At 38.6% G+C, this 27,023-nt stretch overlaps 1 protein-coding gene and 1 long non-coding RNA gene across 5 annotated transcripts in view; one reads left to right on the top strand and one right to left on the bottom strand.

Annotated features, from left to right (window-relative positions):
• Nucleotides 1-320: 320 nt before the first annotated feature.
• Nucleotides 321-27,023, top strand: part of SLC24A2 (solute carrier family 24 member 2) — a 155,253-nt gene continuing 128,550 nt past the window's right edge. For 3 of the 4 annotated variants that reach the window (XM_039388830.1, XM_027722359.2, XM_027722361.2), the window contains exons 1-2: nucleotides 321-412; nucleotides 2,264-3,331. In XM_039388830.1, the coding sequence (XP_039244764.1) occupies nucleotides 2,399-3,331 (933 nt within the window). In that variant the 5' untranslated portion in view covers nucleotides 321-412; nucleotides 2,264-2,398. Of the gene's footprint in view, nucleotides 413-543; nucleotides 621-2,263; nucleotides 3,332-27,023 lie in introns of those variants that run through there. The other variant, XM_027722360.2, reaches the window with a different exon arrangement.
• Nucleotides 6,856-15,906, bottom strand: LOC113988600. Its single transcript, XR_003540963.2, has 4 exons — nucleotides 15,834-15,906; nucleotides 11,469-11,538; nucleotides 10,824-10,942; nucleotides 6,856-6,949 (listed from the first exon to the last, which is right to left on the bottom strand). It is a non-coding gene; the product is annotated as an uncharacterized LOC113988600 (long non-coding RNA).

Below are 27,023 nucleotides of genomic sequence, written 5' to 3' on the forward strand. Positions count from 1 at the left end.
TTTCTTTCATGTCCTGATTTCCCTTCAGAAAACATTTCGCATAAAGGATATTTTAATCAGAAGGCCTTAAAATTACCTTACTCCTCGAGGCTTGTGACCTTTGCTAGAAACGCTGAATTTTACCCAAGTTAAACCGCACCTGCTAACTCAAGATGAAGGTGAAAAGATAAAAAAAAAACAGATTCCTTGCCAGCCTTGCTTGGCCTCTGATCAAACTCTCGTGGGAAGCGCGGCGGGCGGGGGGCGGGGCGCCGCCTGCCCCGCCTGCATGGGGCGGACCGCTGCCGCCGCCCGCCGCAGTCAGTGCCGCGAGGGACCGTGGTCGAATCTCCGATCCCTGTGCACATCCCGGCTTGTTCCCGCGCCCCTGCCCAGCGCCCGCGGGCCGGCGCGCAGCGCAGCGCAGCTCCGGGTGAGCGCCGCCGGGGTGCGCGGGCGGGGGTTGGGCTGCGGCGATGCGGGGACTCCCAGCCGCAAATTCCCGCCTCCATGGGCGGGACCGGCTGCCGAGGGGTGACCGGTGCCCCGAGCCGCCCGGTCAGTGTCTCCGGGGCTCTCCGCGTTTGGAAGTGGACCCACTGCCCTTTCAGAGGGGGAAAAAGTTTGTGCGGCGCGGATCGGTGCGAAGTTGGGCTGACTTAGGCGAGCGTCTGCGGCATCTCTGCGGGGGGACGAGGGAGAAGGCGGGGCGGCCGGGATGCTGCGCTGCGCTCCACCGGGGTCTGGGGTCCGCTATGTCGGGAGCGGTCTGGCACGGCAGGCCGTGCAAATTCCAAGGCAGGAGAGAGCCCAAGCGCTCTTCCCGTACCCCGGGATGGTCAGGGAAGCGCGATCATCGGCCCGTCGCCGCCGGCTGCGCACGGCAGCGACGGTGCCATTCCGGTGACTTTCCAGCTTAATGTTTCTGTGGCAGTCCGTCGAGTAGTAACTCTGAGATGGAAAATAAAATATCTCCGCTGCGGTGCTGTATCCTGAGGATAGAGTATGTCTTCATGACATCTGCTTAATATGGAAACTGTTTGAAAAAAAAATCAGGAGAAACTGCAAGTTACTTAATAACTTTTATGGAAATAACTGCATGTAATAGCTGTAATCCTGCATTTGAGAATACAAAATCAATCTTCTACTGACTAATAGATTGTTCAGTATTCAGCTGTTGCTACAAATTACTTGAATAAGAGATGTAACAAAGTATTTTTTGGGCAGTAGTACTAATAATCAGTTCTATTAAGAGAGTATCTTATATCTTGTTTCATGTAAAATGCACACTACTGAACATGATGCATATGTAACTAATTTCTACATTACAAATATTCTTCCGAATATTTCGGAAGTTCAATAACCGAAGCACTTGTTATTGTCTAGAGGGGTTTTTTTCCTGTTTTAGAAGTGCCGTTGATCCAGTATGCTCCTCTCTGGCATACATGAATAGTCATTCTCACATAATTTCTCACCGTTTCATTTGTTTCATTATCAACTCTTTTGTAAATCTAAACTATTTTCTTAAGGATCTGTAAGAGGAGTACTTTTAAAAGGTACCACATAGGTATTCTTAGTAACATTCTACATTTATAGCTGAATGCTTGACATAAACCCAAACGAAACCAGGGGTGATTGAAAATTTTGTCTTGACTCATCCAAGCTAATGTCCTAGGTCTGATCAGAAGCAAGTTGAGTTCTCTATAAACCTGAGTCGATTTTACAGAGGAGCTGAAGACACTGCATTTCGATCCCGTTCCAACAGCATTGTGTTTTATGTACATATAAATGACTGTTGCTCTATGCATACATAATATTTCAATTAATGCTGCCTCAGCTGCCTAAAGGTCTGATGAGATGCTTGTTAGCATGTTGCTTTTTTTTCAGACATTATTGCCCCTGCATTTGGGATTTGGACATTACATGATCATAGTAGAAAGTAATTACATGAGGTAATAATCTTTGGTAAATAGTAATTTCTTCATTTTTATGCAAGATCTGTGGACAGTTTTTACCTTCTACTAGGATTTTTTTTTGTCAGCAACTGAGGAGGGCAGTGGCTCATAGGCATATGAGAGGCATAATATGATCAGAGTATTGATAGACTGTTATCCACAGTTACTGCTTAAACAAAAATGTCATTGCTGTGTCTGATGGGATGTGACAGGTCTTTATACTACAGTTGGTAGTATTCTGCTTTAAATTTTAAATTTCACTCAGTCTTTTAGAAGCTTATAATTACATGCCCTTTCACTAATATTAATAATATGTTTGTCCTTTTAAGACTAATGAAGAAAATACATCCTGCGAAGAGTAAAAGTACTTGATTCTGGGAAGACTCTTAAAGCACCTCTAACTTCAAAGCTGGAGAAAAGTATGAAGGAACAGTTCATCTGACTCCCTCGGCATCTCACACAAAATGGCTCTTCAGAAAAAAACTCTTGCTGGTGTCTTGGAGGAATGGTGTTTGGAAGAACCACTGTTTGGTTGCAGACGGCACCAGAATGTTTGGAAAAAACTGAGACTGATACGAATCGTAGGGCTTCTTGTTAGTGTAGTGGCCATTAGTACTTTCTCACTTTCAATGAGTGCCTTTTTCAAGATGGAACCACATAGCATGGCACTGGTCAGCAGCCTAGATAGCCAAAAGCTGGTGCGTGGGCACCAAAGAACTCTGTTGGATTTCACTGAACAGAATCAAAATGGCACTCTAGACCCACATGCTTCTATGAAATATGAAGCTGGGCATGACAATGAAACAGATGATCATTCAAAGGGAGAGTATCCCACAGACCTTTTCTCTCTTGAGGAGAGAAGACAGGGAGCAGTGATCCTGCATATAATTGGAATGATTTACATGTTTATAGCCTTAGCTATAGTCTGTGATGAGTTCTTTGTTCCTTCCTTGACTGTCATCACTGAAAAACTGGCCATTTCTGATGATGTGGCAGGGGCAACCTTCATGGCTGCTGGTGGGTCAGCCCCAGAACTCTTCACTTCTTTAATAGGAGTGTTTATATCCCACAGCAATGTTGGCATTGGTACAATAGTGGGATCTGCCGTGTTCAATATCCTATTTGTTATTGGAATGTGTGCTTTATTTTCTAAAGAGATCTTGAACCTTACATGGTGGCCACTCTTTCGAGATATGTCCTTTTACATCATTGACTTGATCTTGCTAATCATCTTTTTTCTGGATAACTTCATAATGTGGTGGGAAAGCGTTACACTCCTGACAGCATATTTTTTCTATGTGACTTTCATGAAGTTCAATGTTCAAGTAGAAGAATGGGTGAAGAAATTTTTAAACAGGAACAAGGTTGAGAAGGTAACTACAGATGCTGAAGGAAAGGTTGGTCAATTTTTATTGAATTATATGTAATAATGTCCTTGTAAGTGCTGAGCCCTTTGATATCATAAGGATCCTAATATAGTACAGTAACCAATATAGTACAGTAACCAATATGAAATAGTTCCATGTTTCGCTCAAATGTCTTTTTGTTTAGTCAAAACTGACTGAAAATAAAGAACAAGAGTAGCCTTCTAGTGAATCATTTTAGCTTCAGAATTATCCCGATCACACAGAAAGAAAGAAAAAAAAAGCCAGCAAAAAGACACAAACCTTTACTCAGCAGTTTGGCACATTGGTGAGGTCTGAAATATAACTACTATTTTTTTCCCTAAGCTTTTGGATAAAGCAGTAACAATATCTGGAGAGAATCTTGTGACAAAATTTGGGTTTTTAAAGACTTTTAATACACTTTCTTACTCAAAACCCCCCAAATTACTCAGAACAGTATACGAAGGTATTTTTAAATGCATTTTTCATCTACTGATGCTGATATTAAAATAATAACTTCCTGCTGTAATTAGTGGCAATTACATGAAAGAAATCTCTCGAAAAACAGTGACCACAATGGCAAAACTCATAGGTCCTCTGTTTAAGGAGGATGTTTCCCATTTATGGTATTCCAACTATGCAAACTAATTTTTGACCTCAAGTAGAGAATGAAAGTTATGCACAGAGGGCTTGGTGGGTCTTCAGCAAATATTATAATCTTTTAACCAGCTCTCTTTTTAGAGCAGGCAATATTTAAGGGACCTATGAAGCTGAAGTCATAAATACATATATATGTAGTAGTATTTTAATTGGATGCTTAATTCTGAAATTGAATTGCCTGGTTTTATATGACATTGGGGTTATTCATCAGATAAGATTGTATTATGCAGTAATTACTCAAAGTATCAGGCAGTTAGCTGTTCACTGTTTTGTTTCTTTTGTTTAACAGTCCTGTATGAAGGGTTTGGAAGAGACACAATCCACTGATATAAATGCACAAGCATATAAACAGACCACATATAACTATAGAGAAGACCACTCGTTTGTGACTCATGGAAGCCTACTTTTGAAGAGAGAGCTGGATATTTTAGCAGTTATGACAGGTGCATTCAGTTTTAGGGCAAGACACAAAACTAGTCCACCAAAATTAAAATCCAGAAATTCTCATTTATTTATTTTATTTTCTAATTGGGCTTAACAGCTGTACACTTACTTGTAACTTTATTTTTTTCACTTTTGTTCTGTTTTTTTTTTTTTTCCAAAAATTAGCATACTCATCTTTATCTTTCTCAAAATGCTCAATTGGGATTTTATAAGTAAATGAAAAGAAAGGTCAACAGCAACAAAGTACTTGCTCTAATTAATGAAGGACTTCTTTAATTATGTTAGTTGGTTTCTAAGTAATGTAAGATTTCACAGTGCATTGTAAGTATTTGACAGTTTGTGCTAAATGTGTGTAATACTAGGAAGACTATGGTATATGAAGCAACCATTTAATGCACAACTGCCCATAAACTGGACAGAAAATGTAAATCTATAACTGGTCTTAAACAATTAGCAATATGAAAAGCAACTGCCTCATGTTGTTCAGGCTATAGGGTGAGGTAAAGTAGCTATATACCAAAGTAAATGCTCAATTATGAACAGAAGAATAAATCATTTGCAAGCCATTTTCAACATTATTTATATTTGAAGTACTCTAGATGGATTTGATTTTTAAAGATACCTTTAGGACCACTCATTGTTTCATATTTTAATTACTTAGAGTTTGTTCATAATATAGGTACACAATTTCAGATAGGGATGAAAAAAATCAGAAAACTGGCTACTTTTCCTAAAAACACAGGCTTTGCGTTGTATGTTTCATGAAAATGTTTTTCCTGAATTATCTTGAAGCTAATTAAAATGATAAAATAATGTATTCACAAATCACTTAGGGGTAAAGGGAGATAAAAGATGCTCTAATTTTATTGCAATTTAGCTAATAAATGTTTTCTACTTCCTGGTGAAAACAGCTTCTGAAGGTGTCAGACCATGGTTTTCCTCTTTAAGTCATGCTGTAAAGACATATTTTTGAATATTCCATTGGCACTTTGAAATTATAAGTCATTATGAATTATTTTATTATTCGGTGGAACAGCATTTAGCAAGATGAATGAACTCATGATTTTCTCATAGCAAGAATTATGTTACAGATTATGTTCTTTGGAAAGAATCCCTGTGAAGTTCTGTGTTCATTTATTTACTATTATTAGACAATTGTTTTTCTTGCTTTTAAATTAAAAACAAACAAACAAAACAAAAGAAAAAAAAACAAAAACACAAGGAAAAAACCCTATCCTAGGCCTGATAGAGATGTCTAGGTTTTTTAGCTTAAAAGTTACTGCCTAAAGCAAAGGATAAAATCTTTTTATAGTCTGAGATCTGGTGCCTAGTACCAAATGCAATACACGTGTGTTTATTTCCTAAACACTGGGGGTTTTAAGTATCATGGAAGTGATACTCTTGGCTATTGGTGGCAAAGGATGCTTAATTTCTACAGTGTTAGCTGTTAGTTTAGATTGTTCCAAGTCATCAAGATTGTGATTTGTCAATGCAATATAAAATTGTATATAATCAAGTTGGTATACTAAACACATAATTTGCACTCTCAGGGGCTTTCTCATAGAAGCTTTTTCATTCTCTTTTCCCCAGTTAGGGCAGAGAATTGCTAGGCAGCTCTCTGAAACTGGTGGGTTAGTGTGTCTTGGAATAATTTTATTTCAGGAGAGTGTAGAAAATTCTCTTTCCTCTAACCAACGCTCCCTCTGCCTATCTGTTGTTGATTCTGCTGCTGCCAAACTGGCAAGTGTTCTGCTAAAAAAACTTGTGTGTCGTATTTATCTTTAAGACTGTTGTAATCTGAAAGCAGCTCAAGAAATTTGAGAAGTCTAAATAAGGCATCATAAAGCTGGATAGTTGAAGGGTTAGGTTGCTTATTAGCAAGCAAGTATCAAAGAGTAAAAATCTGATCAGATAAAAAACCTCTTGAGATACTAAAATGTGTTTTAATGTTGAGTATTTTTATTATCAGTTGTCTTGAAGGGTTGAAGAAAGTTTTACATTCTCAAGGACAGTATTTCCCGTGAGAAAAGGTCTTAGATATGAATGATTTTTCTACTTAGCTTTCACCTGCTCTAGATGTATTCATGAGGTTGCTCGAATGTACGTGTATCTCTATAGATGCCTTTCAGATTCCTTTCCCATTTTTAAGAATTAAAGCACTTTTTTTTTTTTACTAGAAAAGTGTTACTATTTGAACTTAGCTAGTTTTTCTGATCTTATTTTCTTTAGTATGTTGGTTACTTCTAGACAGAGTACTCTATATGAATTTCATTGTACTCACTATTTTCCTTCACAAGCTTTCAAACAAATACAGTCTGGACTATTAAAGGGTCCATGCTGAGAAAATCTGGTAACTTGAATTTTCTGAACAATTTTGTGGCACCGATGAGAACAGACTACAAGCTTTATGCATTTAGAATTCATAGGGTGTATTGGCAAGATCCTGTTTGAACTGTGGAGAGTTGAAGTGTGGAGAGCCCCATGTAACCGTCAAGGAAGCCTGATACTGAGGAATGCCAGAGATCACTGTGAAAAGGATGAAAAAAAAGGAGAATAGATGAAAAAGTGAGACAACATGAAAAGACAAAAAGCAGATTGTTTTTAAGTTGTACAATGTAGGATGGCATATGGCATATGCAGATCAAGATGGGTCCCTGACAAGAGACACTGAGCCCTATGAGCTGCTCTGAATGTGCCGTACAGTAGGTAGTATGATCCCACCATCAGATATACCCACAAGATCCTTCCAGCCTAACTTATTCTGTGGCATGATTTTTAGGTTTTATGTAGCTATCCTGCAAAGATGATTTTTTAGGACTGAGGTAGAAACTTTTAAATTAATTTTACATCTTCCTCAGCTGAATGAAGATGTTTAAAAACAGAAGCCTGAAATCGAGTATGACAGACTGGAAGAGGAAAATGGGAAAAGCTGATGTTCAAAGTTCTTAAAAATTAGACTTTTTTGACCCTCTGCTAAGGTTTCGGCCTTTTCTTGTTATCTGTCCTGGTGAAGATACATTGAATATATTATGTTGCAGTAAAACATCATGTGAAACTACATTTCAGTTGTTAAGTACTTTCTTTAATGTAGCATGGAGATCACTGCAGAAATGCTTGAATCTGATGATTCAGGAAATAACTCACAACAGTTCTGTTTGGCAGCTAGAAGAACAGAATGTGGGTGGCACAAGGATATTGTGCAATGACATCTGTTTCACTGACAGTAGCATTTTAGATAAATAGCTTATGGTATAGTTAAGACAGTTTTTCTACATTTATGGAGAACTACATTTGTAAAATGAGCTTTTTTTACCAACAAGGCATAGTTAATATTTTATTGCCAATTTTGTTGTCTTAAAAGACTTGAATAGCTTGTGTGTGATATTTTAAGATCCACATTGATCTCAAGTGTTGCCACTTTGCATTTGATGGCAGTGTTTGCATTCTAAAGGAACGGTTGTTAACAGTATTTTTAGGTACTTCTCTGCTTAGTGGCTGTATTAACTCTACATATGCACAGTCACTATTATAATGTATGATCTAATATGTGTCTGTTACAGGGAAAATATGAATTATCTGCATGCATATAGGAAAAACTGAAACTCCTGAACCGTTCTTTTTCAGGGCTTCTTAATGTTGAATCCACAGTAACTGTAACTCTATCTATACAATAAGTTTTCTTCCCTCACTACCAACAAAAGATTTTTTTTCATAGTTTTCATAGTTCATAGTGTTTCATGTTCTTAGGGAGATCAGAGTTTTATTCTACAGACATTTCACAGTTGGTCTACTTGTGCAAGTGTGTGTGTGAATATAGAGCTATGAAAGCTGGATCTTGCAAGATAGCTACATTGTTTAAAATACATGTTTGGAATGTGAGCATCATCACTGTCATTGTCCATCTTTTGCTTTGATAGAAGTCTGGTTTTGTGTCACATTTTATCTGTTTTTATTATATAAAAAATTTTTAAGCTACTTCTGTGTTAACTTAATGTTACTCTAGTAGCAGTAATTGTTAGTTTGCCTTGGGTTTTTATGATTGCTGTTTCAGTTTAGGGCTATAAACTGACATAACCAAAGGCTGGCACTTATATATGCAACTGTTAGTACAGTGAAATGGATACTATTCTCTGTTTATTTTAGCAACTCTCAGTAATTTGTTGACTACAAAACAATGATTATTCTGCTGAATCTCTTGTTTTGTACATTTGAACCCTGGTAATGAACAAAAGTGACAGCAGACAAACGTAGTGTAGATTAAATGCTCTTAAATCATGGGCATCCACTAAGATTCGTTAGTCAGCCCTTATTAATTATGCTGGGAAAAAGAAAGCTAAAACTGTGCCACCTTTAATTAATAGCAAAGGGAAAACATACTCATCAATATATTAGAAAAATAAAGAGCATATGTAATTAAAAAGAAGTCAGATGATATTTCTTAGAGACTGCACAAAACCAGCTGTGTTGGCAATTGTTCGCCATGCTGTATTTCAGAACTGCAGATGTGATTGAATTTGTTGTGCCAGAAGCTGTACAAGGAGAGGAATATGAAGTCCCAAAGTCTTGAGAGTTTATAAATGTTTTTCCGTACTTTAGTCCAGATTGTCAACAGAATGTGGGAGCTACAGAAGACTGTAGGTGGAATTTCAATCCCCAAATCAATATACCAGACCTCAAAATATCTACCTGATTTGGGGTGCTTAATCTCTGAAGGAGCTTTACTTTAAAACAGAGAAAAACAGAGAAGATGTTCAGATGCCATTGTTTTGCTTCCAGGCTTGTTCAGAAATGCCAGACCTAGGTACAGCAGCATAGTACATCTGCTTTTCCATCTGACCCATATTCCTCTACTTTTTCCCCCAGTAGTTCTCCAGATTTACCTCACAAATAAAAGTTTAACAAAATCCAGTGGCTTTTACAAGTTCTTCAGATTTTGGTGATGAGAGGGCTCCACTTCTGTGCCATTACATACAGATCTCCCACATTCATTGCTCATTTTCAGTGGAGCTGCACTCATTATATTTTGAGTGGTAAGGCACAGCTGACTCCCCTATTTTTCTTACCTTGTTTTGAATGGCCGTAGTGAGCCTTCCACAACATGTGTTTTAAAGTGTGTGTATGGGATGGGAGTGGTGGAAGCTGCCCTACAGCAGTGCTTGTTGCGGTGTTGAGGGTGCCACACTTAAGAGTGATGCTCTGGGCACTGCTGACTTTGGGGTGACCTTGGCCTTTCTGAGTGGTGACACTCCCCAGGCAGCCAAACAGCTCACTGCCAGGGCCACAGGACAAAAAAATTAGATTCGATGAAGTGCTTCTTCCCTGATGATGATCTGGGGTTTTTTTGGTTTTATTAGCAAGAGTCAGTTTTCCACTGCCAACTGCAGAGGTGAGAAAAGAGATTCTTTTTTGTCCTTTCTCCTCTGATTTTTTTCCCCCAAGAATTAATGGATTTTGCTTTTGCAACTGTAGAATAAGATTATAGCCAATTCAATTTTTTTACTGCATAATGGATATTATGTTCAGGCTGAAGAAAGTCCTACAACAAAAGAGATGTATAAGTGGAAGTCAGGAAAGTTCTGAAAAATAAGGTATGTGCCCCTACTTGTCTTAAAAAGACCTGTGTGAAATAAATGAGTATTAAGTGTTTTATACACAGGATATAGAACAGATGGGAAAATATATTAGAGATGAGTGTAGGTAAACATCTGTAACATCTGTAACAAGAAATATCTAACTAGCAACCTCTTTTGCTCTTTATAAAATAAATTTCAATATAAATAATACTTCCTAGTTTCTCCCTAGACATTTACCATGTTTTGCCTAACCTGCAAACTGTGACCAGAGTGGTGTTCCTAAGTCTGTAGAATAAAGAACGGAGTTTCCTTTGCCTTAACCTAGATTAGCCATATTCCATTGTATTTCAGCCAGCTTTTATTTAAACATTGTTTTTTATTATTTATTATTTAACTTAATGGCTGGTTCCATAAATCTGTGTGGCAGTAAGTGTGCTATTGGCACAAACTAGAGATTCAAATTCTGTCAGGGTGCTGACAATTATTTTAGAACCTACAATGACAAGATAGAGCAAATACTGGGTAATTGTAATGAATTTATTATGCACAGATATGCATCGCAAGAGGAGGCATAAGAGGTTTATAAAAAGAAAGGTGACTGGTTTTGTGATTAATTTTTTTTATTCAAAACCCCTTATTAAGTACTTATCTAAAAATCACTATCTTCCTTTATCAGTACAAACCAAATATCTTAGTAATACTTAGCTGTGCATTTAAAAATTCTGGAAATTTGGCCTGTGAAATAAAACTCCTTCTTATAGAATGCTCTTGACACCGTACTGTTCTAAGACAAGCATAAATGTTTTAACTATTATTAATTTTCTTACCAAAGTATTGAGATGATAATCTGGTCTCCATTAGACTAGGTCCTTAGACAATTGTATGAAATCACAGTTCCTCCTCTCAGTAACTCACGGTGTAAAAAGATAAATACTATTCAGAGTACCTGATGAGAAGAACATGATTTATCATGTATATAGTTTTATTTACATTGATATATGCTTACTCTTCTCTACAGTTAGCATACCATCAGTCTTTTCCTTCTCACCCAAGCTGTGACTGAGTTGTTGATTATTTATTAAACATAAATGTTCTAGAAATAATTTAAAGAAATAGTTTATTTCTCCATGTGATCTAGCAATAGATCTTTGCAAGTGTTAGTCAATGATACATCTGGTAGAAGGCAGCATCTTTTTGTATAACAGGACCTAAGTCAAAGTAGTACTATTGTTGCTCTGTTTTGCTTTTGGAGAAAACAGGCAGATCAGATGGTATGGGTTTAGTTTGGTTTTATTGTAAATTTGTGTGTGTGAAATTCTTGCAATTGTATTGTTAAGTGCAGGTCAGTGACACAGGCAAACTAAAAATCCCAAGTTACAGCAACCTTAGGGCATGCTCTTGGCAAACAAATTACATCTAACAGACAATATATTGTAGTATGTTACCACATTTCATTATTTTGCAGGCAATACCTGTATCTTAGAGGAAATACAGTTGGTATTTGCTGTCATTGGTCATTCACTGGTTTACATGTGTTTCTATCTGAAAAAAGGAAATGAAAAAATAATGCAGTATTGGAAAAACATCACTGCCTTGCTGGGTCTTGGGAGAGCAATGTGAATTTTATGTGCCGATCATGTATTTGTTTCTACAGCAGGTGGAGGGTTCAGAGCTCGTGTTGCCTCCAATGCAGCTCTATCTAGCAGTATAACTACTGCTCTGCCTTAACCAACAGTGGCTCACTTTGGGTGATTTTACTGTCCCTGCCAGATGCAATTTCATCAGGGCAGTTCAAAGAACAGCTACTGCTCAGTTACTGTGTTTTGCACTATTCCATTACTATTCCTATGTTCTCCGTATCGTGATTTACATGAATAGCTATAAATAGCTATCTTCTTGGATGACTTCATTTGTGCAATGATATTAAAATTGCTATGAAGCCCTACACTTAAGGGATTAATAAATTGGCACAAAATTTTTTCTTGTTTGAGGAAGAATAAAGATAGCAGGGAATTTGTACTACAAACTACACTGACAAATTAATCAAAAATTTTCCTCAGGAATTAATCCTGCTTTATCACTTCTTAACTGCTTAATGCTGAGAGTCTAGTCTGAAGTCAGCAGTAATACCAGTGACATTTATTGCATAACCAGCTAGTGTAAACTCTTCACCCTCTCACATTACTGTAAAACAGCTCTAGTGGATATAGAGCACTAAGGAAAAGGCACGTCTGCTGTCACAGCCTGTGTTGGGTGACCTTCAGGGCTTCATTCAAGACCTGTCCAGTTTTGTAGACTTTTGCCCAAGGGAGAAAGTTGAAGTTTGCAGGGTTTGTAACACTAAAGGATGAGCACCTCTTTTGGGATCAATCAGATGTTAATTTTGGTGTTTTGTTTTTTTTTTTTAATTTGTGCTGCAAGATTTCATCAAGTTACTAATTGAATTCCTTTTGCTGATGCCATGCACAATCACCAACTTAGCTAAAATTTATAACAATCAAGTGTTTGAGTGGAAAAAAATCAGATTTTGGAACTCCAAGAATTACTTTGTTCCGAAGTAGTTAGAAATAATTCATATTATTACTTACAGGTCATCTGAAGTAATTTGAAAGCATCAGGCTCTCTAGCAACTACTCTTTTCTGTATATTTTTATTTAAATATTCCAATTTTTCTGCTTTATTCTTAAATTCCTTGTCTTTATTTACTACACTTTTAATTTAGAATGTTGCTGGTAGAAACATATTCTGCTTGAAGTCTTGATCTGGGCTGGATTTGTAGTGCTGCAGTGATATACATAATTATTAAATACTCCGCAAAGCTTGGATTAAGAAGTTATTATATTCTCTCTATATTGGAAACCATGAAAAACTGTTAAATTCTCTAGTTCTGAATGAGTTTTTTGGAAGCAGACACAACAATCCTAGTTTCTCTCTGGAAGTCACAGACAGAATATCTGAGTCTCCTCTCAAAACCAGTGGCATAATTCCTTTAAAATTTAGTCAGAGACTGATCATGGGCTGCATTTTGAAGGAATATTGCCACTGGTTTTTGTGTTCAGTGTTTGAAGTAAAATCACTACTTGCTGCCACTCAGAATCTTCTCTACACATTATAATGAAGTAGTTTTGTAACCTCTTGGTTGTCTCATTCTCAGTCTGTACTGGAACCATTAACCATTTGTGTGTGTGTGTGTGTGTGTGTGTGCGTGTATAGGCCCACCTGTGCATACATGTGCATATATGCACACATAATTGTCAGTCTGAAAAGGTAAGTGAGAAACAGTGCAGATCCATAGGATGGTAATTTTGCATGCTTCCTACACCATTTTACCTGTCTTCTGCCTCGTGACCCATTTCCATAAGAGCTACTCAATTATTTAAAGTTTCTGAGCAGCACATTTCTCATAGGTTTTTTCCAAATTAGGTATTCAGAGAAAAATGTCTGTTTTTCTCCTTAAATTTGGACACCTAACAAACAAAAAATCATTCCTGCCTGAGGCCAAGGACAAGATGTACTAAGCTATTGACATATTTTATTGTACCTTAATGTATCATATTAGTAATTCCCTATCCTGTGTCTCTACAGAGAAAGAAACAGGAGGTCTTTTCACTGTAGTGGGTTGATTTCTTGCTTTCCAGTAAGGTAATGAGGACTTGATTCTATCATGGGAATGGCCCAGGGTGCTATTCTTTACAACATGACATTTCATGCAGAAAAAAGGGCCATTTCTTATACAGATGAAAGGGCAACAGCTGCAATTACAGTTACTAAAATTTGTTACATAAGCAAGAAACTGTGTAGTAAGTTGGGACATGAATTTAAGATATTACTTTCTTCACTTAAATTTACCCAGAAAGCATAAGTCTTTTTAAGCAAAGGATTAGAAAAGTTGCCAAAACCATTCCCTACTTAGTTTACAATATATTCATACATATATTTGTGAATATATTAGTAATTATTTGCAAATATCAATATTGAAAATAAGTATTTTAAAATATATTACTATTGGAATTACTTATTTTATTGTTTGGATAACTTCCTGATTCCCTTTTTTGCTTGAAAGCAATGCCATAAGAGTATTTAGAATGTAATATAGTGTATATGTATTTAGCATTTAAAAAAAAAAAGGGCATGCAGCCCCTTCTTTTTAGAGCTATGGGAAATAAATGTTGATTTATAATCTCATACATGGGACATGTCTGAAAAAATACAGACTTTCATTTTAAAATAACAGCAATAGGCTCAGTAACAGGCATGGACTGAACTGCAGACTCATGTCTTAGCTTTGGATTTAAGGGTCGAGATGTCGTTCTCTCTTTCATTTAATCGTCTTAAAAAACCTGTGGCTTTCAAGCCTTCTAGAAGATTGTACAGTGTGCTGTAGGAAAGTTTTATTTCTGCTTGCTTGATTGGATTACCTTGGGCAAGAAAAAAAAGGTCAGCGTATTGACAGCAAACCGGTCTTGAGGCAAGGTAAGAACATGTGACATCTGAGAGAAACGTGGTCGGGCTTGGTGGAAACAAACCAGATAGCATACATGAGGCTGTCATTTAGTGGTGTGTTGTTTTTGAAGCATCTTGGTAAGCATAATCTTTTTGCCAAAGTTTAAATGTTAGTAAATTTTCTTTTTAACATTCTTCCCATGATTAACATTTATTGCCCCTCCTTAAAATTTTAGGAGAAATAGTAAGGAAAAAAACTGAAATGAAACTTTAACAAACCTGTAGGTGTAGATTTTTATAATTACACTGAATAAAAGGTAGTTTTGAAGTGGATGACAAGTTTTGCTGTTGATTTTGTTGAAAGTGAAATTAAACCCAAAAGTTAGGGCATTGAGAGTTATGATTTTGCTGCTTCTCAGATTTCTATGTGCAACTATATAATTCCAAACCTCTGAGCTGCTCTTGTTCTCTATTAAATCACCCTTAGTAAACAAAGAAAACAATTTCTTTTGGACTTGTAGCAAGCAAAACGGGCATTATCAGTTTCCTGTGCCCTTGGACTCAAAGTGCAAAACGGCACTCAGTGTTTCACAGCCTGATCTGTCCTATCTGTGGTTAATTTTTGGATTATTGATAAATATCAAAGCAATTATTGTATGCTGGGGCTATAATAGTATTTTCACGGACACATCATCCCTAGAAACCACTGCTGCCTTAGTTGTTTTTAGGGAGTCTGTCTCTTAAGGGAAATACTGGATATGGGTAAAGTCAGTTAATTACTTTCTGAAAGGTAGGAAAAGCTAATGCTCTACAATTTGTTAATTAGTGCACATGTAGGCACATTTTTGTGAGTGATACAGTGGAGGAAAACTTTTCTCTGGTCTTCCTATGGAGAAATACTATGCAAAAATAAAAAGACTAATTTTCAGATTTGATTGATCTACATTCAGAATTGCCAATGAGAAGCTCAAGATGTAGACAACTGCAGAATCCAGTTCTTGGCCCCGTATTCGTTTGGCTTAGCTGTGCTACCTGACCTATGAACATAGCCTCCACAGGTTACTTTTGTGATCACTACAGAGAAATAGGCATTTTTATAAAATAGATTCATTGAGTTTGGAAAAGATACTTAAGATCATCGAGTCTAGCTGTTAGCCTAGCACCTCCAGCTCCACCACTAAACCATATCCTTATGTGCCACATCTATGCAGCTTTAAAGTACCTCCAGGGATAGTGACTCAAAGCACTTCCCTGGGCACGCTGTTCCAATGTTTGACCACCCTTTCAGTGAAGAAATTTTTCTTAATATCATAGCTAAACCTTCCCTGGTGCAACTTGAGGCCCTTTCCTCTTGTCCTATCCCTTGTTACCTGGGAAAAGAGACCAACACCGACCTGATAACAGCTTGCTTTCAGATAGTTTTAGAGAGCAATAAGGTGCCTCCTGAGCCTCCTTTTCTCCAGACTAAGCAACATGGGCTCCCTCAGCCTTTCCTCATAGCTCTTGGGCTCCACTCTTCACCAGCTCTATTGCCCTTCTCTGGACATGCTCCAGCACCGCAATATCTGTCCTGTACTCAGTGAGGGGCCTAGAACTGAAAATGGAATCTGAGGTGGGGCCTCACAATGGATGATCACTGTCCTTGTCCTGCTGCCCACATTATTGCTGAGAAAGGCCAGGATGCCACTGGCCTTCCTGGCAACCTGGGCCAACTGCTGGCTCATGTTTAACCGGCTGTCAACCAATACTCCACCAATATTTCTTTCTTGTAAGGATTAATCCTCTCCTGACCTGAAACGGGGCAAAATTAATCAGAGCTATCATCTGAAGCAATAGGCTGGTAAAATTTGAAAAACCATCTCCTGTGCTTTTATTGCTATACCCTGAATACTTACTGCAGTGTTGCCTTTTCTAACACCTGGAATTACGTCAGGTTGTGTGAGAGTGACAACCTGATGACATTTTGCATGGGGTCACCTTTCAGACAGAGGTAATTAAAAGTTACTCTTTTTCTATGCCACCAAGCAAAATGAAATGCGTATTCAACAGTTAATCTAGTCTGTGAATATTTCATTTGCTCCCTCTCTGCTCAGGTCAGTATGTAGGTATCACGTGTGGTTCCAAAGCGGTACATAAGGCAAATAAGCTATTAAGTGAGGCTTACTGTTATTTATAGAAAAGTTACCGGCACTGCAGCCAGAGACACTGTTAACATACGTGATTCATAGCAGATTTTTCTGGGTTATCTTTTCAATAAGACAAGGTATAATTTTAACTTTCAGAGAATTACAATATTGGTTAACTACTTAACCCAATTGTTCATTAATTAATTTTTTACTACCCTTCCGTGTGCACGTCTGAACATTTACAATAAGTGAATTACATTGTATAGAGCTCTTAAAATAACAAGGAAACCCTTGCTAGGATTCTGCAACTCCGGCTTCCAATGAAAAAAGAGTGATTAATTATGAAAATCCAGATTACGTTCTTCCTGCCCATCTGCTTTTAACTGTTTTTAGACGTTTGTTCTTCAGATTTAAATGGTAATTATTATTTTCAAAAATTTCACAACACAGTGAAGGAATAGAGCCTGCTGTAAGGACAGATGTGTACACACAGGCCTTAACAAAAGGAAATCACTTTGCAGTCATGGCTCATTCAGAATTATTGGTTGAGTTTGGGCAAGTAATTTATTTTACAGTGTCTCAGATCTCCTCAGACTTGCAAAATCCTATGCCTGTCTTATTAATTTGTGGAAAAAAACCCAACCCCCGAATGCCCTTGGAAGTCACTCCATTAAAATAACCGGTGCTACAACATCTGTGTGTAGCATTTCACTCATTAAATATAGAGCATCATCTGTTTCTTCCTCTTTAGTAGTTCTGACCATCACCCTTTTTTGACACTGTCAATGAATTGTCAAAGTAATGATTATCGCATCATCATATATCAACATAAGGGTAGAAGAATAAGGCCTATGAGAAATGTCTTTTTAAAAAGGCAAAATTCCTTCCATTGAGGATTTGATGCCACACCTCATTGTTATACCTATGTTACTTCATGTTAATCAGTGATTTTGTACCAAAGATACCACTATCCATTTGCCATGGAAAATGAAAAATTTACTGTCTTGCCTTCACTGAGCACACCTCTGAGACATGAGTACATTCTTTCTAAGTGTAGAGGATGGGGTGTGGAGGATTGGCCACTGCTAAGCCTTAGTCCATGCTCCCTGACCTCTTCTAGGGCCAACTCTGGTTGCAGTTTGTTCACCAAGCCTCTTATATCAAAGGAAGAATAAGCAAACCCAGCAGGTTTTGGTTAAGGAGCTGACTTACCTGATTTCCTAATATCTAGACATTTCTGTTCTGATGTGTCGGGTTTGTCAGATGCTGTCAGGGACTGAGATCATTGCATAACCGTTTCCTTAAGTTTGGGCCAAGAAATCCTTTCTGGCAGCCTGTGAAAGACCACATAGCAGAATACTTCCTGATATCAAGAGCAGAAGGATCTCTTCTTTCAGCTCCAAACGTCAGCTTGGGATTGCGCGTTGCAGAGAGCTGACCAGATGCATGGGGCTGGCTTTCTATTTACAGTAGATGGATATTGGCATTGTTGGTTTTAATGAGTTTTGGATAGATTCAAAGAGCTAAGGAACTTTATGTAATTGCAGCATACTCTCTGCAGAAAGTGCTGACCATTATGATGTTGCTTGTTATCAAACATGGTGAAAAAGGGAAGCAGGACTTTGTAACTCTTGATGACACCCTGTACCTTGCTGACTTTTTGTATTAGAGAGGGGCTATATTGCCTGATATTAACCCCTCTAACAAGAAAAACTTTGACAGAAATATCAAAGCCTTTCTAGTTTTTCTAGGCTTGAGAAAAATAGAGCCGTTACTATAGGATGCCGGTTGATAGAGAACTTCTGTCTTCTTTAAGCTGACTTCCACCCAAAGAGCTCAGCAGCATCTGCAAAGCAGGATGTTAAACGCTGCAGGGCTGCTTCTGTGTGGGCAACAAGGGCGGCGTCATCGGCATAAAGCAGCTCCCGGACAAGATGGTCTAAGGTCTTAGTGTGGGCCTTCAGTCACCTCAGGTTGAAAAGGCTTCCATCAGTACGATATCGAATGTAGATACCGTCCTGATCCTCGAGGTCTGCCGTGGCCCTTTGGAGCATCATGCTGAAAAAGATTGTGAATAGGGTTGTTGCGAGAACGCAGCCTTGTTTCGCACCATTGGTTATTAGAAAGGGCTCAGAAAGTGCATCACCATATCTGACTTGGCCGTGCTGATCCTCATGGAGTGAGATGATCATTTTAAGGAACTTGGGAGGATATCCTAAACATTCAAAAATCTGCCACAGACCTTTCCTGCTCACAGTATCGAAAACCTTGGTGAGATCAACAAAGGTTACATAGAGACCTTTGTTCTGTTCCCTGCACTTCTCTTGCAGTTGTCTGAGAACCAATACCATGTCTGTGGTACTCCTGTTGGCTCTGAAACCACACTGGCTTTCAGGTAGTAATTTGGAGGTAATGATTTTTTTTGTCACACAGGTATGGCCACCTCCTCGGCATTCTGTCCTGGCTCAGCTCTCAGGACATCTCTGGGTTTTTTTTGGCTCCTTTCTCTCTCTCTCTCTCTCTAGCTGCTGCTGCATTTCGGGACTCCCTAAGGGTTTGGAAGTCCACCCCTCCTCTTTCAGGGAGTCTCTGGGTTTTGGGAAAGTAATACAGTCTTACCCCAAACCAACTCTGTTGAGTTTTCCTCTGTTTTGTTGCCAGCTCTCCCTCCTGCAGGAACATCTCTGCGTCTTTCAGCCGGCTTCACGTTATCTCATTGCTACTGGCTATCTTTTGGCTTTTAGCCACCCCTGTCTCTGTTCAGGACTGCTCCGCTGCCGCTTTCAGTGTCTTCTGCTGCTGCTGCCAGTAAGGAAACTCTTCCAGCTCCTGATTACGGGACCCGGTCCAACTTTGACACTATACTGGGTCTCCCGTAGCCTCAGCTGGGGGCTGGGGGCCCTTGGCCCCCAGAGGGGCTCACTGGCCCCCTGCCTCCTAGTGGCTCAGATCATGGCTACCTCTCTTCTAAAAACTATCTTCACCACCTTCTCTTCTGTTTCTATGGGCATGTAATTTCCATAGGGCGCACGTGGACTATTGATTGGTCCAGTATTATCAGTGGGGCAAACCATTACTACCTCAAAAAAAAAAAGGTTTTTCAAACCACCACACCAGGATTTTGCCAGCAATGGAGAACAGAGTAATACCACAGTAATTTGAGCAGTCTGATTTGAGCCTTCCATCATCCCCATATCACCATTGGCCAATCAGAGCTCAAATCAGTCCAGCAGTTTAATTACCTAGGTAACCTCATCTCCTCAGATGGTAAGATTGATGGAGAGATAGACAACAGGTTGGCAAAGGCATATAGCGCCTTCGGAAAGCTTCATAAAAGAGTTTGGCGAAATAAACACTTGAAGAAAAGTGTTTACAGAAAAAAAGATCAGTGTTTACAGAGCCATAGTGCTGTCCACTCTCTTATATGGATCTGAATCATGGGTCATCTACCACCACCACCTGCGACTCCTAGAACGCTTCCATCAATGCTGTCTCTGTACAATCCTAAACATCCACTGGTCAGATTATGTGACCAATACATCTGTTCTAGAACAAGCAGCAGTCACAAGTATTGAGGCCATGTTGCTGAGAACACAGCTGCATTGGGCAGGACACGTCTCAAGGGTGAAGGACCACCGCCTCCCTAAGATCTTGCTTTATGGTGAACTTGCCACCGGCTGCCGCAAGAGAGGAGCCGTGAAGAGAAGATTCAAGGACTCCCTGAAACAACATCTCAGCCTTGGCCATATTGACCACCATAACTGGTCTACTCTGGCCTCCAATCAGGAGGTCTGGAGACACACTATGTATAACGCTGCTGATGCTTTTGAGAATGCACACAGGATCACTCTCGAGGAGAAAAGACAACGCAGAAAGAATTGTGCCTTGCAGAATATACCACCTAAGGAGTCTTTCTGCTGTGCCTTTTGCAACCGGACGTGTCTATCTCGTATTGGCCTTTTTAGCCACCAGTGCACTTGTAGCGAATGTGGGTAGAGCCCTTCCCAAATCTTTGTTCGCGAAGCCTAGCCATGACAGTGACTATAGGATACAGAACTATTACTATAGGTACTGTGCTCCTGATGTAAGAAGCTTACTTAAGTTTATGAAATTACTTGGGATTAATATAAAACTCAAAGTTAAGTGGAAGTGCTAATTTCTATGATCAGAAATATATATGGAATATATCTGTGTTTATGAATTCTACTTTTGGTAAAATACTGCACCATTTCCTGTGGAAAATGCTGGTGCCTTATTTATTCTACTTCCAAAACACAGTGCTGCTATAGACAAAGTTGTTTGTCAGCTGGGTGAATTTATTCCTTGTAAAATACATGAAACCTTGAAAAAGAAATACAGGATAAATGTTTTCCATGTGATTGAACTGTGTGTCGTGACTTCTGGCAGTGCTCCCCTGGGCCTGTGCTGGTGTTCTGTTGGTTTTGATGAGTTCCACTTGGGTATGGGATGTCCAGGCCAGCATGAACTCTTCAAATTGGAATTTAGGAGGAAAACTTTTGTTTGGATCATCAGTAAGATTAGATACAATACTGAAAAGGGTCCTTGTCAGCAGAGGTAGTCATGTTTCTGATGTTAGCCATCTTTAGCAAGTTTGCTAGCATTTCCAATGCAGCATATATGTCAAAAATTCACTTGTCATGAAGTAAACCTCTTTTATTAATTTTGGCATCACATGGATCCCATTTAAGATTACGGAGGAGCAACTGCATTTTGTCAGAGACAGATTTGGTCAACCATGTGTGGTTTAGGACTTTTTGTGACAATTGGGCATTTCAAAGTTTCCTCACCTGATTTTTTTCACTGTTTCAGCAGTTATGAGTTTATTGAATTATAAGATATAGTTAACAAAAAATGTGTATATTGGGATATGTGAAAGCAAAATAATAATTTACTGATTCTATTTCTTTGTCCTGTGAGTCAGGAAAAAACTCATAGGCAATTTGTATAAGCTTTCAACAAAGCTGTATCTGAACAAAGCTAAAAACCCCTACAACCTCGAAGCATTAGCAAGTCTAAATTACTACTCTGAATTACTTTTCTACCAAGCTATAGAATTAATCATGACACACATACCAGGGGGTCACAAATTAATAGCCACAGAAATGAACAATGGTTTACTATTGTAATATACACCTATCGAGTTGCTCAGGCCATTTGTAAGTGTTGTGTCAATTAGGAATCTTGAGGTTAATATTTATTCTCATGTTGTTAAAAGACAAGCTGAGGACAACTGAGATAGGTTCAAATGTCAGCTTTCATTGTATGTGGTGTTTTTCTGATAGGAGTGCAGAGGCATTTTAATTGGGTCCAAGATGCAGCTTGGATATGCTAGCTGTCTGTTAGTGTAATTGAGAAAAGTACATATTAAAAGTATGCCTAGGACTTTTAATCTCTGTATAATGATAGCAGAGGGTTTCTGCTTACCAAAGAGGAGAAATCAGCATAGGCAAATGTGTGTGCATTCCTGCTGTGATGTGTTCCCATTGCAGCTACATGCTAGTCCTTTAGCAGAGAAAGACATAAATAATGGAACAGTCCGTCCCTTCACTCTTTTTATGTCTGTATTTAAGTCTGCGAAAGAACATCTGGTTTTCAGAGGACAACTCCTCTGGAAGAATTTGTTAAGGCTGCAGAGATTAAAATAGAGATACTACTCATCACACTTGTCCCAAATAAACGTAATGCTGCAGTAATAATACCACCAGTTCTTCCACGATTAAAAATGTGTGTATTAAGAGCCTGAAATCAGGATGACAATGTGTAATAGTGCCATCTGGTGACCTTCTTGTTATGTGATTCAACATAAGACATCTCAGTTAGAAACACAAAAAACCTTGATGTTTAAGTGTTTTTAGATTCAAATTCCTTCAAAATTTACAGTTATCAGGAGAGGTTATTGTTTCAGCCTATTAGAGACAAATGAGGGCATGCTGTTTCAGTATGGGTATAAAACACTGGAGTGTTTGTTTGTCTAGCGATACTGACATTGAAAAAATTACAATTTTTACATATCCTGATAGGCATATATGGTTTCTCATTTCATCTGAGAACTGCAGTGCCCATTGTTTGATGAGGAAGTCAGGTCATTATCCCACTTGCTGGAGAAACACTGCTTCTCCAGTAAGTGGGATGACACCTTCTGTAGCAGGCCAGCATTGCTGATGCTGATCAGAGCTGTTCTGTCACGCCATTTGTCATAAGGCACTGTCTCCAGTGGGAGCAGCAGATTCTCCATGCTCCTGCAAGCTGTGGCTCTCAGTCTCTTGCTTGATCCTGAGCTAATGGGGCTGGAGATCCTGTTCAACTTCTCAGCTTCAAAAAGCAGAAATAAAATATAAATATAGCCTCCTAGCTTTGCAGATGGATTGCTTCGAGGTCTCTGTGCCGCTGCTGGGTCTACTCAGAGATAAGACAAGAAACCTGTTAATGTATTTTGCTCAAAAGCAACTGGATAATGAAACTATTTTTTAAACTATTTTTTCTAAATATGTCTTCCATTTTCTTCACCTTCTGGTGTTACAGCAGGGCAGGGATAAAGGAGGTACAGCTGAGACCTCAAGTAAAAGAAAACTAATGCATGTACACTGTTGTAATCAGAAACACCGTTCACCTGACTATACAGTTGTTATCCACACTTTAGGCCAGAAAGTAATAAATCTTGTCACAGATCAGTCATCATATCATGTACAGCAAATATGTTCATGTAAAGGCCCAGATGTGTGTGGCATGATTTTCAGTAAGTTACCAATGTTACAAGTTTAAACATAAAAGTACAAATAAATAAGTACTTTTAACAGGCAAGACTATACTCACAAATACTATGATTTTTGTTACTGGCAGTAGTAAAAAGAAGGCACACATGAGCAAAAGTTTTTTGTCCTCCAAGTCCTTAAATTCTGGAAGTTAGTTGCCTACATTGTATTTTGTGAGCTAGAAAGACTAATGTAAGTTTTCAGCTTTCTTTTGTTATTGAAGAAACTTGATTGTATATATTGCTCCTCCGAGCACAGAGAATGTAAGCAAGCTTATTGAAATAAACAGCTTTCATTAAAGTACCTCTAATGAGGTTCTGCATTTAGGATCACACTAGGGCTGAGGCTTACGCTACCTCTGGAGATTGTCCAGTCTCACCCCACCTCAGGCAGCTCAGCTCCACAGGTCATGTCAGGGCCATTCATAGTTGGATTTAAGTATCTCCAAGGAGGGAGACTCCACACTGCCCTGGGAGACCTGTACCTGTTTGACTACCCTCACGGTTCAAAAAGGTTTTCTTCCAAAGGTTAAGAAGAAATGTCTTCTATTTCAATTTGTGCTATTGCTCTGGGCACTACTGGGAAGGGTCTGGCCTCTTTACACCCTCCTGTCAGGTATTTATGCACATGTGGAAGCTATCCCTGAGCCTGCTCCAGACTGATCAGCCCCAGCTCAGCCTCTCCTCCTATGACACGATCTGGCCTGCATACTACCCTGAATGCTGAGAATGGAAACAGGCAATTATTTTTCTTTCCAATAGGCAAATTCAAGAGTTCACCGTATTTCCTGAGACTGAAAACTTTCAGTATTTTAGGTCGTTATTTTCATGTTGATTATTAATTTTCTGTGGGTTTTCTGAGATCACCAAGAATTTTATACAGAACACACTCACATCTATTTTGTATATGAAATGAAAAGGAAGGAAGAAATGAAATTAAGCTCAGTCACATGCACAGTCCCTGCATCAAAGTAGCTAATTGTGTATCAGGCAAAATTCTTGTTAATAGCCTCTGAGTCCAATTTTTAGCCAGGGCAATAAGTGTTTGTATGCAGTGTATTAAGCGTTATAGATACTTTTGTCCCAGATAAATGTTTTAGATTTTGCAGAATAAATTCTTTCTGATATGTTTCAGCTTAAATACTTGTTCAGAAGGGGTTACTTTGGCTCTACACAGAACTAGGTTTGATGGAATTATATGGAATTTGCTTTAATGTTGATCTCCTAGACTCCTTGCTGCCTATTTAAGATACCTTAGTGAAAGCAACAAAAAAAATGGATATATGGAGAGGAGATAAACTCATTAACTGATGTTCATGAAGAACATGATATAAACCAAAGGAGAACAACCTGTCCTTCTGGTGTAGATGGAATGTGAATGAGTAGGAAACAGGACACTTCTTATGGGGCTAAAACGTAAAAGATGCTGGAGATATGCCACTTCATAATAGCACGAACCTGTTCCTACAGGTCACTTTGCCTATCTTGCCCAGGACAGCCTCATGGCTTCCTTTTACTGGAGAAACCCTGAGTAGTGCAGAGCTGCCAGAAGAAATTAAGTTCAGGAAAACAAAAAGCAAGGTGCCCTAAAGCACCACTAAGACCAAGTTCTGGAAAACTGGTGTGCATTACAGAAATTCTGTCATCTCTCTGATTTCTGTTGGTGCATGAGCTGATATCCTTGCAATTATGAAGAAACAAGTTTAATTGAGACAAAACCTACTTTTATTTTATGCGTGATTATATTTTAAACCAGGCAGCCTAGTGGTAACGTTTCTGAAATTTTGCTTTCTTAATTGTAGACTCATGTTTTAAAGACTATTGAGCCAAAGGGAAAGTTTTTGAGAAGTTTTGGTAGCCTTGACTTATCAGGGCAGGTACATTGTCCGTCACAGTAGGAGCTTTGTGATCTGGCAACAGAAACAGGAAGCTATACATAGTCACCTGTTTTGTGGTAAGTCATAGACATATGTAGTTTTAGTATATTGTTTTTGTTGTTGTTCAATTCATATTAAGTCTCTTGTGCAAAGCATGTAGGATTTGTGTTTAAGTAAATGAGTTATTCCAATGAAACATAGGGAAAAGCAGTTTTAATGATAATAAAGTATGACACGTGAAAAATATTGATATGCAATGCAAACAGCTAAGATTTTGCCTGCAGAATCTTACTTAGCTGTCCAGTTATACAAGAAAACAGATGAAACAATGATGTGACTGTGAGATTACTTTAAGCAATTTTTTTACCAACTGTCAAGTCATATGGAGAAATGTGCCAATTTCTGATGAACTTTTGTTCGGGCACAACATGAAGAAGATCAAAATCAGTTGTTTGATTGCTTTAGACTGCCATGATGGGCTGTCAACACTAACTGGTCACAGCGGTAGCCAAAAGCCTTCAGTGTGAGCAATCTCTGATGTATTAACTAGTCCTAATGGAAAGACTCTGTTTACCATAGGAGTGACTTCTCATTGAGAACTTGGACTTCAAAGCAAGTCTAAAGAGCATTAAAATTCTCCCTATTTTTTTGTTGAAATTACTACTAACAGATCCTGTTCCTGAGCAGCTGTTATCTCTTCTCATGAATTAAAATTAAGGTTTTTATCACCTTTATTTTACCAACCGTTTTATCCTCAACACATATATCCTATGTGCCTCACAGATTAAAAAACCCCCCACCCTTGTATGTGCTTACAGATACAGTAGCATTTAGTTCTGGAGGGCAATAAAATGCATAGAAAGTCATATCTGCTTTCTTGCATGTACAACGAGGTGACATTATCTGGCATAAGACTCTTTCAGTAGGGCTGTTGTGATCTGACTCTCTTTACAAACAGGTGTAGATGCAGCTATAGCGGATATCTAAGACAAAAATTCCTCTGTTGCACATCCTTGTGGTGTGCAGGGCGAAACTGTAGAACCCAATCAGAGTTAGATTCCTATATTTAGAGTGATGCACCCCATCTCAGTCACCTTAACAAAATTTGTCTTTAATTATGTAGTCACTGCAAGGAATAAGGTTTCTGTTAATTTTAGGGCTAATTTCAACTCATTAAACAGCCCTTGCGTCAGCTGATTTTCTTCCAGGTATCGGATCATGTCTGAGAGTTCCTAAATGTGAAGATCTTTCTGAAAGAGAAAAGTAGCTGAGCAGGTATGTGAGACGTGAGGTGAGATGCAGTGGGCTGCACCCCACCATTTTAAGGTCCACCTTATTCACTACCCCAACAAGACTCTTCACATATAGCAACACAGACAGTCCTCAGAAGATTGACTGATGTTGCTAGTACAGGATTGATCTCTATCTGGGAACCTTTAGCTAGCAATCATGATGGGCAGGTAGGACATGGTTTTCTGCCTAATGTGTAGCAGGTACTAGGAGCGCTTTGCCACAAAGTACAAAATCAGACTGAATTTCAATTATGTCAAAAAAGTGGTGAATACCTTCAGTATTGAAATGAGAGAGTCACAAAGATTTCGAGGATTCACAGAGATTTACCACCCTCTTCGTTCTCCAGCAGTAAGCACATCACCCCATCAGAAGTAGAAAGGATTAAAACAATTGAATAATAATGAGTAACTGCCAAATGCGCTGTAAATGATCAAGAGGCGGAAGAGGAGTAGAAAAATCAGCTGGCAGATGTTGTAGCATTGCTATTTTCTATCTACCATGCACTGATGATAGAAA

Source organism: Pipra filicauda, unplaced genomic scaffold (assembly GCF_003945595.2).
Source record: "Pipra filicauda isolate LSUMZ 115617 unplaced genomic scaffold, ASM394559v2 scaffold68_size4259465_pilon, whole genome shotgun sequence".
NCBI classification, from domain to species: domain Eukaryota; kingdom Metazoa; phylum Chordata; class Aves; order Passeriformes; family Pipridae; genus Pipra; species Pipra filicauda.